At 39.6% G+C, this 13,691-nt stretch overlaps 1 protein-coding gene across 9 annotated transcripts in view; it reads right to left on the minus strand.

Moving 5' to 3' along the window:
- ADAMTSL1 (ADAMTS like 1) overlaps positions 1–13,691 on the minus strand; it is a 953,154-nt gene that overhangs the window by 184,548 nt on the left and 754,915 nt on the right. For all 9 annotated transcript variants that reach the window (XR_009051238.1, XR_009051237.1, XM_057720944.1 and 6 more), the window contains 2 exons: positions 6,249–6,550; positions 319–448 (listed from right to left, as the gene is read on the minus strand). Coding sequence is in view for 7 of the 9 variants with exons in the window: in XM_057720944.1 (XP_057576927.1) it covers positions 319–448; positions 6,249–6,550 (432 nt within the window). In the remaining 2 variants the exon portion in view is untranslated. The remainder of the gene's footprint in view (positions 1–318; positions 449–6,248; positions 6,551–13,691) is intronic.

Below are 13,691 nucleotides of genomic sequence, written 5' to 3' on the forward strand. Positions count from 1 at the left end.
GGCAGAGACCATAAAGTCTGTAGTCAGTTCACATTTCCTCCAGGAGAAAGCAGCAGTGGCGCCCGTGTACACACCAGCCACGCCACAGGGCCTTGCTTCAGTGCATGGAAACTTCTGGACCCTGAGCATGACCACTGGGCTGGAATTCCAAAGCCCTGGTTTCAATTAAATTTAAGTGGATTTGACTAGAAGTTTGAACTGACGCTAATTGGTTTTCAAAACACTGGGTAACAATAAGCGTCCTGGTCTTGCCCTCAGACAGACGGACCCCGTTCTGAACATGCTCCCGGGCAGCAGGGCGGCCAGCGTGCCCCTTACCTTGCCGGGCAAGGATCCAAACTGCAGGATTTCAGAAGCTGGGGGGGGCGCCGGCTGGTCACGCACAGGTTCTCATCCGCCGGCTCCCGCGTCTGTTTGTTCAGGCAGCTCACCACAGCCTCCTGGACACCTGTGTACAGATGACACCATCAAGGCCAGCGTGGGCGTGTGGGGGGTGAGCGAGTGTAGACAGGGCAGCTGGTGGGAGGTCTCTGTGACTGGGAGGACTTGCTGCGTGTCAGGCAGTTGAAAGCCCACGACTGCCCATCTTGTCAGGCATCACTCCATCTGGAGAAAGCACCAGAAGTTTGTGCCCCTTAAGAAAGGCAACTCCCCTAAAGAAGGGAGGCTGCTACCAGCACTGCTGAAATGCTTAAAAAAACGCCACCCAGCTATGCAGCTGCCAATGCTGAAACAGGATAATTTAAAGCAGAAGGAGAGCAGGGTGACCAAAATAATGACCCCAAGACCTTCACACACTGTATTTTAATCAACAGGAGATGACTGTATTTGGAAGGCAGGCCCAGAGCCATGTCTGAATAGCCAGCATTCTGTAAATTGCTGTGCTTCTGGGGCATTGCATCCAGGGCTTTGCGGGTTTCATTTTGATTTGGGTTCACTTTTTTAGTGACGGAGGGCAGCTTGGGAAGTTGGAACAAAGAAAGAGAACAAGATGCATAATGATGACATCTATGGAAGACAATGTTCCCACTGTCACCCACAAGCCCTTGACTGCAGAGCTAGTAAAACAGGAATTTGAGAAGTGACTGGCATACGGTCGCTTGGCGGGTCTTCCAAGGTGGGGTGTAGGATCACTCATGGAGACATTTATGGGGCAGGGGCACGTGTAACTCAGTAATGTCCAGACATCTCATCCTGCTTCCCACAGTCATAACAGCAATAGCAAAAATCCACAGAAGGAACATTATTAACAAGTATTAAGGCTGGGAGCTTGACATGCCCCATTCAATCCTCTCAACAATTCCACGAGGCGAGCACTACTTTTATCCCCCTTTTACAGATAAGGAAACTGAGGCTTAGAAGGGTGAAAAGACTTGCTAAGGTGGTGGAGTTGATATACAGTGAAGCTGCAGTGGCTGTGCTTTGGCACTGGAGCTTTAATCACTGACAACATTAACATTTAAAAATACTGAGAGGCTGTTATATCAGCTGGAGATCTTCAGGAATAACCTAGACATTTGTCTGGCATTATTTCAGCAGAATTCAGATTAAAGAAGGGAGACAGGACATTCTTGATAATTTGCTTTCAGTCATTCATATATATATACTCATATATATATATATACACACACAGACACAGATACATACATCTAAAGATATCTATCTGTAGTTAAATATTTGTATATAGTTACAACAGGGTATGTGACAGGCCATATAATTCGTTTTAGATATAAATACACATACATTTTCTTTTTGAAATTTTCTGCATTGCTTCATCAGTTGGTACTTAAATATAGTACAACTGACCTATCACTTACCAGGCCTGTTACTTCCCTCCTCCTATCTACCTTATGTTTCTCCAAGAAGTTATCACCCCAATCAACAGGCGAATGCTTCCCGAGGTGATGTTACACTGACTTAGAAAGGTCACTCAGCAAGACCACCATTTAAAAAGTGACATTTTAAAGCCAGAATCCAAATCACCTTTCTTTTTTCCTGGTAAGTCTGATAAATCAAACATTTAAAAAAAAAGTCAATCACAATATTTACTCTGTAGCCATGAATGTCAGTTTTCTTTTTTTCTAAGCCTTTTATGAGCTTCGAATTTTAATTTAAATATATCACGGCCAGTTCAGGGTGGAGCATTTGAGATTTATGCTAGACATTCAAGATATTCCATCAGATTCCGGAGTGCTGACTCCAGGGTGTTCTCCTGGTTGCAGCTGGGATGAGCCACTTGAAATTCATATGATGATATAGCAAAACATTTCACAAGAAATTGTTGACATCACCATTTATACTTCCCACTGGAATAGTCTGGCATCATTAAGGTCAGGATGACAGGACACTGCATGAGGCCAACTATTCCATACAGAATCTAGAGCTGCGCTTCTGTTCGAAATTAAGGTTTCAATTCCTTTGCTTACCTGGTAGTATTCCAGAGATTCTAAATGTTGCTCTAAAATAAAATATATTTTGGCTTTAGTCAACTATCAAAAAGCTTACGAATTTGAGTTGACAGTCCCTGAGGCAGGAAGTGACCACAGGGCTTTTGTCACCTGCCTTACTTGAAAGGGCTTACTTGGGGTGGGGGGGGCATATGTTTGAGGGTGTATGAGTGATGCAACCTGTATCCCCTCTGTGAAATCCCTGTTTATACAACTGAGGTCCTTTTAAGAATGGAGTTGCAAGGGCTAAAGTTTCTAAAAGGACACCGGTAATCTGATACACATAGAACACGTTTACATGATCCCAACCAATAATCCTAGCTCAGGATAAGTCACCTTCAGGTTGGTTATTAAGTGATGAGATTAAGATGCATTCTAGGGTCACTACCTTCTAATCTAACATTTTCTAGAACAATGCCCTCGGCCTCCGCAACACTGCGTTCAGGGTCTGTTGTCACAGCATTCCTCGGTGGGGCCTGGGGCAGGGGAGGCTAAGGGCAGAGCTCTGTTGTAATGAAGGAGGAACTGGGACCAGCCCTGTGGTCAACACACAAGAAATTTTTGTGGCATGAACGAATGAGATGCCTAAAGGGCAGGGCATTGCAAAGCACAGTGTGCAATTTGGGCCAAGGGGTGCTGGGAATGGGGGCCTGAAGGAGGGAGCGTGGTGTGAGGCAGCAGCCCGGGAATGGGGGTGTGGGAAGTTGGAGAGGGCAGCCGTGGGAAGACTTCACCTGTGAGTTCACAGTATACTTGGCTCAGGGCAGTCGGCTGGGATGTGAGAAGTTAGCTCACCAAGTTTGTGCTCTTTCCAAATGGGCTAATTTGTGCACTGAGAAGGACATTTTAAACCAACACAGAACACGTGTAAGTACCATCCTTTCCGATTCTGAGTTTTCCTTTCTTGACAGAAGCAAAAGGACTCACAAGGAAAGGGAGCAAGAGGTACGGGAGTTCACCTTTTATGCTTGAAGTCAATTTCAAGTTTTCCCTCAGCTAGATTTTAACATTGATTTTTACCATCTAGGATGTCAACATAATAAAGCCGTTCAGGTTCCAGTCCGCTCTCCTTGACCACACCTATCTGTTCACATATGGGAAGTTAAAATATAACCAGTTGATAGTGGGACACAGGACACAGGTCTGAACAGATCAGGCTCACTTTCCATCTTCCAGAAAATGGGATTTTCAGTGTTTATATCTCCCAGAATAGCATAATCGTTACATGATATTTGATGACAGCTCAGGGAAACGCAGCCACCAACTACAGCCTAAATTACTAACTAGTTCCTTCTGGTTGCTACCTCTGCTAGGTGAAAGGTTACTTCTGTGTCTATCCAATTTCATCTCCTGAGATTACAAAAACAATAAAATTAGCTTGACCGGTTTTATAACTCAAAATTGATTTAAAATCTATCTGTTAATCCTGCACATTTTTGATTGGCTTCAGCAGGAATGATTAAAAATATCTTCAACCCTGTGGTTTATATTTTGGTGAAAGATCAAAGTTTGTAATATCATAAAAAGTTACTGCCAAACAATGACTTCAAAATATACATGTCCTGTATACTGAAATAATGTTTTCATGTGTCTGGGCATGATATGGACCATATGACCCAAGCATATTTTCACCACTTTGGAATTTTCAACTTTTAACATTTTAGGCATAGATATATTACCTTGGCACAGTGACACAACTGTAGGTAAGTGTGCACAGTTGTTGACAGTTAAAGATCTAAGACATTTCAGTAACTTTACCCTGCCTTGGATATGTGACGTACACTTTGTTATACAAAGATGCTCAGTTCCTGCAAGCGGAGATCAATTGTACAAGAAACATACAAATATTATTTCCAAATCAATATCTTCTGAAAACATTTTAAATAAAAAACATTCCACATACTCTCTACACTTTGAATTTTATACTCCTGGTTGATGATCAGAATGGTTAGAATCTTAACAATAAAGGTATCTGGTCATTTATATATTCCATTACTACATTGTTTTTTTTCCCCATCTGCTCATAAAGTTCCAGGCTTGACTCATAACTGAGAATCATAACTGGGAGATCATAAATAATTTTTTTCAAAGCACATTCATCTTAGACTAAAGATCATGATTGTTCAGTTCAGGTGATCATGGAAATTGGGGATCCACACACAATACCTGAACTCTTGAGTCATTCGTTATGTTGGAAAGAAGCAACTGTAGCCACTGGCTGTGTCCTTTCCACCTGACCTCTCAGCTCCTGCCTGCGCTCAGAGGTCACCAAAGCTTATTTAACACTTCTCCCTCATTAAGCATGGAAGAAAAGACATCATTGTGAGTGGAGGGAACCACAGGAACATGGATCAGTGGAGTTCCAAGAAACTGTCTTCCAGAATCAGATGGAAAATTTTAGGTTTTAAAATAATAGGCTCTCCACGAAAACACTTAAGAACTCCATGGTTTGAAATTGGAAGACTTAGAAACAAACGAGAACCTCAAGGTCAAGGCTGTTGAATGCTTATGAAGCAACCTGATGGAGAAGACTGATTTCTCTGCTCTCATTTGTTCCACTATCCATTTCTTTTCAACAACACATGGACAATTTGGGCAGATGTATTCTGACATTCCCAGTAATGACAAAAGATGCTTTTATAAAGGAGTTTCCAGAATGTCACGGTGTAGAAAGCAGTTTGGGGAAATAATTTTAATGTAGATATTTTTATAGCACTTAAGAAACTTTGCTGGAAATGCAGATCCTTAATGTGACAACATGGGTTACTGATAGCCAGTGAGAGGGATTTGATGGGAAATCAGCCAGTGTTTCCTCACCTATCAAAATCTCTCTTGGGAGCAGACATGGGAGACAGTGGCAATATGCATCTAATGTATTTTCTACAGGGGTACAAAAGATTGTAATCTTAAAGAATTGTTGATTTAAATGCCTTCTTCTCCCACTACAGTTCCAGTACTAACACCTGAAATAGGAAAATCACTGAACCTGTTATCGCTATGAACTGGACCTAAGAGAACCAGGTCAACATATGTCAAAACACTGAACATTATTTAATATGTTCATTTTTATTTATTCAATGAGAAAGCTTCAGGAACCCTCTAAGTGCTTAAAGAAGTGAAGTATGATGGAAAGACCCTAGACAGAAAAATAAACAGCAGGCCTAGTCCCAAATGTCACTCATTAGCTGTGTGATTTTGAAAAAAGTCACTCAGCTTCTCTGTATCTCAGTTTTCTCATCTATAAAATGGCAATGGGGTCAGGCTTTAATCTTTAAACTCCTTTCCCTTTCTAGGTGACCACAGTGTTGGTTGCCCTTATATACCCTTTCCCTTTGTCAACAGATATTACTTTGTGAATCAGCTGAGTAAATCAGATGGGCTGTACCCTGTTCTTGGGAACAGCAGACTGTTTTGTCATCTTGGGTCTTGGTTCATTCCACATGTACTGAGGCAAGGGCATAGATATATAAAATTGAATGTTGAGAGCATTGCCAGGTCAGTGTCAATTTTGTTTCTCGGTCAGATATGCTAAGATATAGCGCAAAATATCAGAATGACAACTAAAAGTAAAAGCCTTACTTGTGTTGGCTGCTCATAGCTGACAGTCCAAAAGCTGCTCAAGCCCAAAGAGAAATACATCTGTGTTTCATTCACTTGCTTTACATTTAAAGCCTCCCCCCCTCACCTCCCCAATCATTCTTGGACTAGAGGCAATCATGTGACACAGTTGCATGCAGAGAGAGAAGTTACAGAAAAAGGACCAGATGATGGGAAGGATCTGAGCCAGATCCCGCTTCTTACCTCCTCCACACGACTCGGAGCACTTGGTGAAGCCCTCATACTCCCAGTCGTAGAGCTGGTCAAAATCCTGCAGGCCACCAAAAACGTCATCTGTCTCTTCCGCGTTAAACTCAGGAACCTCCCCGTTGCATGGTCCTGCGTAGCAGGGGCGCTGGGATGCCGGCTTGGGCCCTTCACATTCGTCAACTGGCAGGTCGGCCACGGACTGAGAGAAAGACAGGAGCACCTGGCACCTGACTATTCGCACCTGGGTCCCCACACCACAGGTGACCGTGCAGGCCGACCAGGCCTCTGGGATGAACCTGCAGTTCGCAAGCAAACAAGAGGACAGGATGAGCAGCCCCAAGCAGGAGACCGTGGGTACTGGGAGGGGCCACATCCCACCTGCCGCCATGGCCCAGTACCGTCCCAGGATGTGCTCGGGGCTCCACTACCCTGCCCTGTGCTGGGCTCTTCGGTGCAGTTCATGAGCTCATTTGCCACTGTTTCTGGATTGGTTTCTTCGTGAGTGTCATATGAACTCCCAGCTGGAAGACATTCCAGCCACAGACCACCTGCTTTCTCCCTGCTTTGCACCCACAGTGGTAGCTCTTCAGAGCAGGGAATTAGTTTCTTCTCTCTCAATCTAAATCCCAGGACTTGTGCTTCCTGCAAGATGCTGGCTATTCTTACAGCAGACTAATACTGATACTAAAAACTCTAACAAAATAAGCCCTTAGAGATATTTAAGGAAGTTTTTTTTTTTTTTTAAGTCTGGATTTCAGATTCTGTAACTTTCTTTGCTTTTTTGCTCAATGTGCTTCCCAAGATTTATTTATATACAGAAAGAGAAAGAGTTTGGCTTTTTTGGTTGTTGTTTTATTTTTTTGTAAGTTTCCAAGAATGGAGTAAAGCCTTGTTCCTCACACATTCTTTGAATTAGTCTGGACTGCAATTCTTTTTATATCCTAGAGAAAAGCTGTGCTACAAATTTAAATCCACAGGCATGTCACAGTGAACGACGGGTTCTGTATTCATACAAGTGTGTTCAGCAGCCTCCAGTCTCTCCCCACCGAGAGAAGCCACATTAGTGAAAACCTGGTTTTTCTCTGAGTTTCTCTAGAATGCAGGACAATATCCAAATTCCAAAAAAGGCTTTTTTCCTCCCACTAATCAACATTGGCCATATCTGCGATGACCTTGAGAAGTGCCTAGGGAAAAAAGCCCAGAGGGAACCACTAACATTTTCACAAAGTTAGTATAATAATCTGGAGAAAAGACTTTGGAATTAAAAAAAAATTATTTTTCCATGATCCTACTGCTTTTGCACAGGGAGTCATGCTGAGGAGGCATGCAAACCTGGCTCTTTAACCTTGACTTTGGCAGAAAAGGAAAGAGGTGATAAGAAGGTTAGAGCATTAAATCCCAGCAAGTGAAAATAGTTCCTCTCTAGTTTAGGGAAACTGAAATTCTAACAGGAAACCAATCCAAGTTTTCAAATTGGAAGAAGCACAACAAAGATGTGGCCTGGGCTGTGTGCGGAGCAGGGGGACTGGCCCTGAGACTCAGACCTACAGTGTCTGAGGCATGGAGGGAGTCCCTTTAAGAAGGGTCTTTAAGAAAGGGAGTCCCTTTAAGAACAGCCATTCCCTAGCAGAGAACGAAGGTCACATACAACCTTGTCAAGAAGGTAGATGAGGGAGAAAGCATCACCCAGAATTATTCCCAAGAGATTCTCATCACAGGGCCACCTCCCTCTTTCATTTTGAATTCCTGACTCCATCTCCTGGCGCCTAGAGAATGTGGTGGGGAAAACAGTACCCTAAAAGATTAAAATGTCCTTCTCTCTTTAAATAATGCTACCTGTAGCAGTCTTTTGGGAATATAAAACTGAAACCTGCAATCAAAATAATTTTAACCCTCTTATTACACATTCACATCTATCTGCCTGGGTGGAACAAGAATCATAACAAATACACCAGCACTGACTTTTACAGCCCAGGTGTGGACAGCAAGGAAAATACATACCAAACTATTTTATATATAAGAGAAAACCAAAAGCAAATGATAAGTCTGCCCACTTTGACAACAGTGATGAATAATGCTTGTTTAATAACATGGTCCTGAATTTTGTTTTCAAAGAAAAAAGGTGACAAGATCTCAAAAAGAACGGCACCCTATTAGCTTTTCCTACACAGTAAAGATTATTGTTATGTCAGCTATAATAGCCCTCTTCAGTGACTATTACAAGAGACCAAGGATCAAATAGCTTTTTCGGTAAAGGGCCAGATAGGGAAGATTTTAGTCTTTGTGAGCCATGTTTGTGGATCTTTGTTGTTGAAATAACCTCTGTTTCCATCTTTTCCACATATATAAACTTATAAGAATGATAAGTAGCTAAATCGATTTGTTTATGTTATATTTTCTAGATAAAAAGTGAGTCCCAGATGAAATCTAAAATATAAAGGATGCACAAATGAAACTCTCAGCTCTCCTTGCCTATAACATGAATCACTTTGCATTTGTTCTCTCTCCAGGACTGGGAAGATACACCAAAAGCACACGAAGTGGAAAGGGGGTGCTACCAAAGCCCCATGAATTCACTGCAATGGTTGAGACTTGTTTATTTTCAAGCAGCATCTAAATGAAAAGAGTAAAGAAATATGTGTGTGTGGGTGTGTGTGTGTATTTTTGACTATCTGGATACTTAGGGTTAATCTACTTTATGTCTCCCAAGTGAGAACCTTATCAAGTGTCAAATAGCTTTACTGGCTTATCTCCCAACCCACTATCCTCAGGTCTTCACCAAGTTCACACCAATTAAGAACAATTTGGTCTTTAAGTGGTGCTGTCTTTTGGCAGTCATCTTAATTTTTCTAGTGCATACACTGGATGATATAATATTCTCTCTCACTGAAGCCAGGAGATTGTATTTCAAAAGAAAAATATCTAATAGTGCAAATGGCCAAATGAATAACTGTTTTTCATGTGAAACCTTCCCCCACATCCCTAGATCTCTCAACTCTGTATTTACTATTTGAGCTTTCTGGCCACAAGTGGGAGGAAGCAAGGTCAGTGAGAGGGCAGTCAAACGAGCTATGAGGTTTAACTGCAATGCTTAGAAGACTCATCTTGAGTAGTTCTTTCTGAGTTAGAACCTTTAAAGTGGGACCTTTAAAATGGAGTCATTATGTTTTTTAAAAATCAGTATGTTAATCGTTTTGATGTACAAACATACAGTGTATTTTTGAAGTTTAATTTGGGTAATTTAAACATTCTTTTGGTGAGCACTATTGCCAGATGAATGAAGAATGGCTTGGATAAGTGAGTTCTTTAAAAGGTGGGCTTGAGCTTCAGAAATGATTGCTATGATTTCTGCATTTAGTTTTCCCACCTTTGGGATGAAACAAACAAATGAACAGAATCTTGGCAAATAAATAATTTATGTTTCTGTCTGGTCTTCTGCTTGCAAGCTTCATTTTTCATTTCACTACCTAAATACTTATCCTTTAATTAGAGGTATTACTACAGTCCCTATTACGAAATAGAAAAGAGTGATAATTAAATTCATTTGTAAAATCCCAAAGTGGTTTAGTTTATCAGTGGCTATTATGGAGTCAGAAACATGGACTGAAATAATAAAAACTATCACTTTATTAATATGATGCTAAAGAGAAACAATTCACTTGGTTAGTCTCATGTTATTACAGGTATTAGCCAGACTTAGCTCTAGTTTTATATACACATGGTCTGATTATTTTTTTTCCTTTTCTCCTTTTCTTTCCTCTTTTCTTTCATACGTGTGCTTGTTTAAAAAAAATCACTGGGATTATTCAAAATAAGAGTAGCACAATATAGTAGCTCTACATCTATGTTATTTTGATGCTGTCATGAGCCTCATCTCATTCTCTAGTTTCAAAATGCAAACTGACACTTGCAGGAAATCACATTAGAAATACTTAATCTTAGTTTAGTTTTCAATCATATAACATTTGAGTTATAAGTTGATAGAGGTTGTAGATTTCTTTCTCCTCTTTCTTTTGGTTATTTTAGGGTGAGGGGAGAGGAGGGAATGAACTGAATAGTGTAGAAAAAAATTACAAATACTTTTAAAATGGACCCCAAAGATTACTGGGTATTCTGTTCAGTGCATCTTTCTTAGTTATTATAAAATTTTAAAATCTTTCATTGACTGTGAGTTATTTTAAAACTCTATAAATTGCAGAAAATTGATCATGAAAATGATTCTTGCCCATAGAAATGAGGATTAATTGTGCCTAGTGGAATGCAATTGGTTGTCCTGTGGACAGACCCATTTTGCTTCTATTTGTAAATTCATTTCAGCATTCTTATTTGCCTGAACATGTTTGGTTCTTTTAAATTTCATTTTAATTGGTTGTAACATATTCCTGGTTTCTTCATTAATTAATGAGGTAAATACAATCTTTGACAGATGTTTATTTTATATTCTCATGAGAATCATAATTATTCCCTTTCTAAAATCTTCTCATTTAACCAGTGGCCAGAGAGGGATGCAGAAGAATATATTGGAAAAACAAAATACTATATAAGTAATTCTGTACCAAATTAACCAGAAAGTCTTTTACATAAATATGTCACTTGGGGACAAAAAAAAATCATTATATGTCATTGGTAAAAATGGTATTTCATATTACCTCATCTTATTTTTAACTCAGTCTTTCTCTATTCTTTTTTCTTTAGTTTTGAAGACTTGGTTCTTCTCCTGATTCTGGACCATCTTTGAGACAGTAAAATCTTTAGGAAAAGGTGCAGTTACCTAAACCTAGCTGGGCATTTGGACCGAAGAGGCATTTGGATCTATGAGAAAAAAATAATTGCTGTTGGGTGGGAAAGGAACTTGGAAAGGGAAAAGGAAACACATTCTTTCATCTACTTCGTTATTTATTCAATGTCTCTCAATGAAATTAAAAAGAAAGATTTTTTAAAAAACCTCCAAACTAGTAAACAAACAGAAACACCTTTGGAATGCTACAAAGGGCAGACAACTTTAATTGAATAACTTTAGGAGTTTTAGAATTACTTATAAAACCCATCATACTAAGATAAACTTAAAATGATTATTTAAAAATATGGCTAAAGCATTAAAGTTTTGAGAGAACACTTATCCAAAATATGTCTCAACATTCATTTAGAACCACACCTAAATCATTCCAGATAAATGAGAATCTAACATTGTGAAAGCTCTTTAGTTAAGGATACTTGATCTGCATGTGGAATTATGAAAATATTTCTCAACTGCTGCTGTTAGCTTACAACTCTCTGGAACTGCAAACAATTCATGCTGGTTATGAAACGCATATTGAAGTCTCCGAGCAAAATTTTGCAAAGGTGTCCAGGACACTACTCTACAAAACATCTAATAGCACCACTGTTTTCATAGTTTCCTCACATCCTTAAGAATCATACCTGAGTTTTGAGGGTCTTCAGCCCTGTAAGGTGCCCAGTAGTATAAACAAGAATAGAATGGTTCTAGAAATTAAGAGGACAAAATAAATGACAATTTTGGTGCAGTCACGAATACAATTATTTGAAAAAACAAAAAACAAAAAAAAACCAGTGACTGCCCTGTCTAGTGCTGCTAACCAATGATGTGAAGGAAGGGCCCATTTCCATAACATTCTAAGGCAGTCCTGGGAGAGCAATATTTAGTAGCCTTTTCCAAGTAGTTGACTTCATTTTCTCATGATAATGATGCCCTTTTGGGTTCTTGGAGAGGCAGCTGGTCTTGTGATGAATGCCTCATTGGCTTTCTTGCAGAAATGCTCAGTGCTGGAAGTGGGGGAAGAAAGGCTGACTGCATTAAAGAGCTTATTTTCCTTTCAAAGAGACTTTGTACCAGAAGGAAATGCTGTGGGAGATCAGCTCTCTCCAAGTTCCAGTGAGCCAGAGATGACTGGGCTCTTTCAAAGCCTAGGACCCTGTACATTTGAATACTCTGTTAAACTCATTTTGTAGATCTGATCCAGGTTCCTCTGATATGGTTCCAGACAAGAAATCAGAAGGGATCTTACTAAAGGAGGGGCCCACGTGACCATCAGGATGTTGTTCTTTGTTAACAATAAGAGAAAAGCCAGAAGACAGTTGATAATAAATGTTTAAGAGTATTGGCCCCACACCGTCTGCTCTTCCTGACAAATCCAGTCCACAATTAGCTTGTTTCTAGTAGCATCCAACACACCTGATAGTGTCTTTTTTTGTTGAATTACTTTCTCCTCAACTTCCATGACACCAAATTTTCCTGGTTTTTGTTTTTCTTTTCTGGTCACTTCCTTCTCAGCCTCCTTTGTTAGATTCTTCTCTCCTCAAACTCTAAATATTAAGTGCTTAAAGGCTCTGTTTGGTGCTGTCTTCTGATGTGCTCATCAATGATTCTTGGTTTCAAATATCACCAAAGTAAGGCAATTTCTAAGTATTTACTCTGCAGTCTAGACTTTTTGTCTGAGCTTCATACTGAAACTTTTTTTTTTTTTTAATTAAGGACAGGGAGCCATTTTACTCTTTGAGAGGAATTAACATTAATTTAATATAATTAATCTACTTATCAAAAAATTATATGGTGCTTCCTATGTGCAAGCCTCAATTCTAAGTGCTTTATAAATAAATGTTAAATCCTAACAATTACCTGATGAGATAGGAATTATTATTATCTCTATTTAATATATAGATGAGGAAACTGAGGTATAAGCCACACACCTAGTAAGATTTTGTGCTCTTAACCATTACACATTGACACCTCTCCTGATTGATATGTTCACTCGGATATTTAAAAGTTATCTCCAACTTAAAGTATCTAGAATGGAACTCTTGGTTCCCCTCCTTAGCATCTGATTCCTCTTTCAACCTTCTCCATCACAGCAAATGATTCAACAAGGGAGCTAATTGCTCAAGTGAAAAATTAGGGGTTATTCTTGACCCCTCATTTTGCCTGATTCCTCACTTTCAAATGACTCCAAAATTTTATTAATTCCCCCTCAAAAATATATCTGAAATTCATTTATTTCTCTCCATCTCCACTACTACAAGCTTGATTTAATAACAGCAACAACTACAACAATAATAGCTAATGTTCACCGATGTGTTTTAAGCATTTCTATATGTTAACTTGTTATAACACTGTTAGGATATGGGTACTGTCAGAAACGTGAAATGGACAAACAAGATTACTAGCAGACTTTCAGGGACTGTCAAATTCTAGGGAATTGTGAGTCTTTGGCTAGTCTATTTTGCAACTCCACAGAGATGAAAGTTTCCTTGCAGAGAGCTGGTGATGATGTAGATGTTTCTTGTTCATAGTTATGGAAATTATTTTTCTGTTCATGTCAATGCAAATGATTTGGTCTGACAGAAAATACAAACTTTTCTAAATCCAATTCACATTAGAACTAGTTTTAACATCTTACTGGTTCCTTCATAAATCATGAG

The sequence above is a fragment of the Hippopotamus amphibius genome, chromosome 2 (genome assembly GCF_030028045.1).
Source record: "Hippopotamus amphibius kiboko isolate mHipAmp2 chromosome 2, mHipAmp2.hap2, whole genome shotgun sequence".
Taxonomy (NCBI): Eukaryota; Metazoa; Chordata; class Mammalia; order Artiodactyla; family Hippopotamidae; genus Hippopotamus; species Hippopotamus amphibius.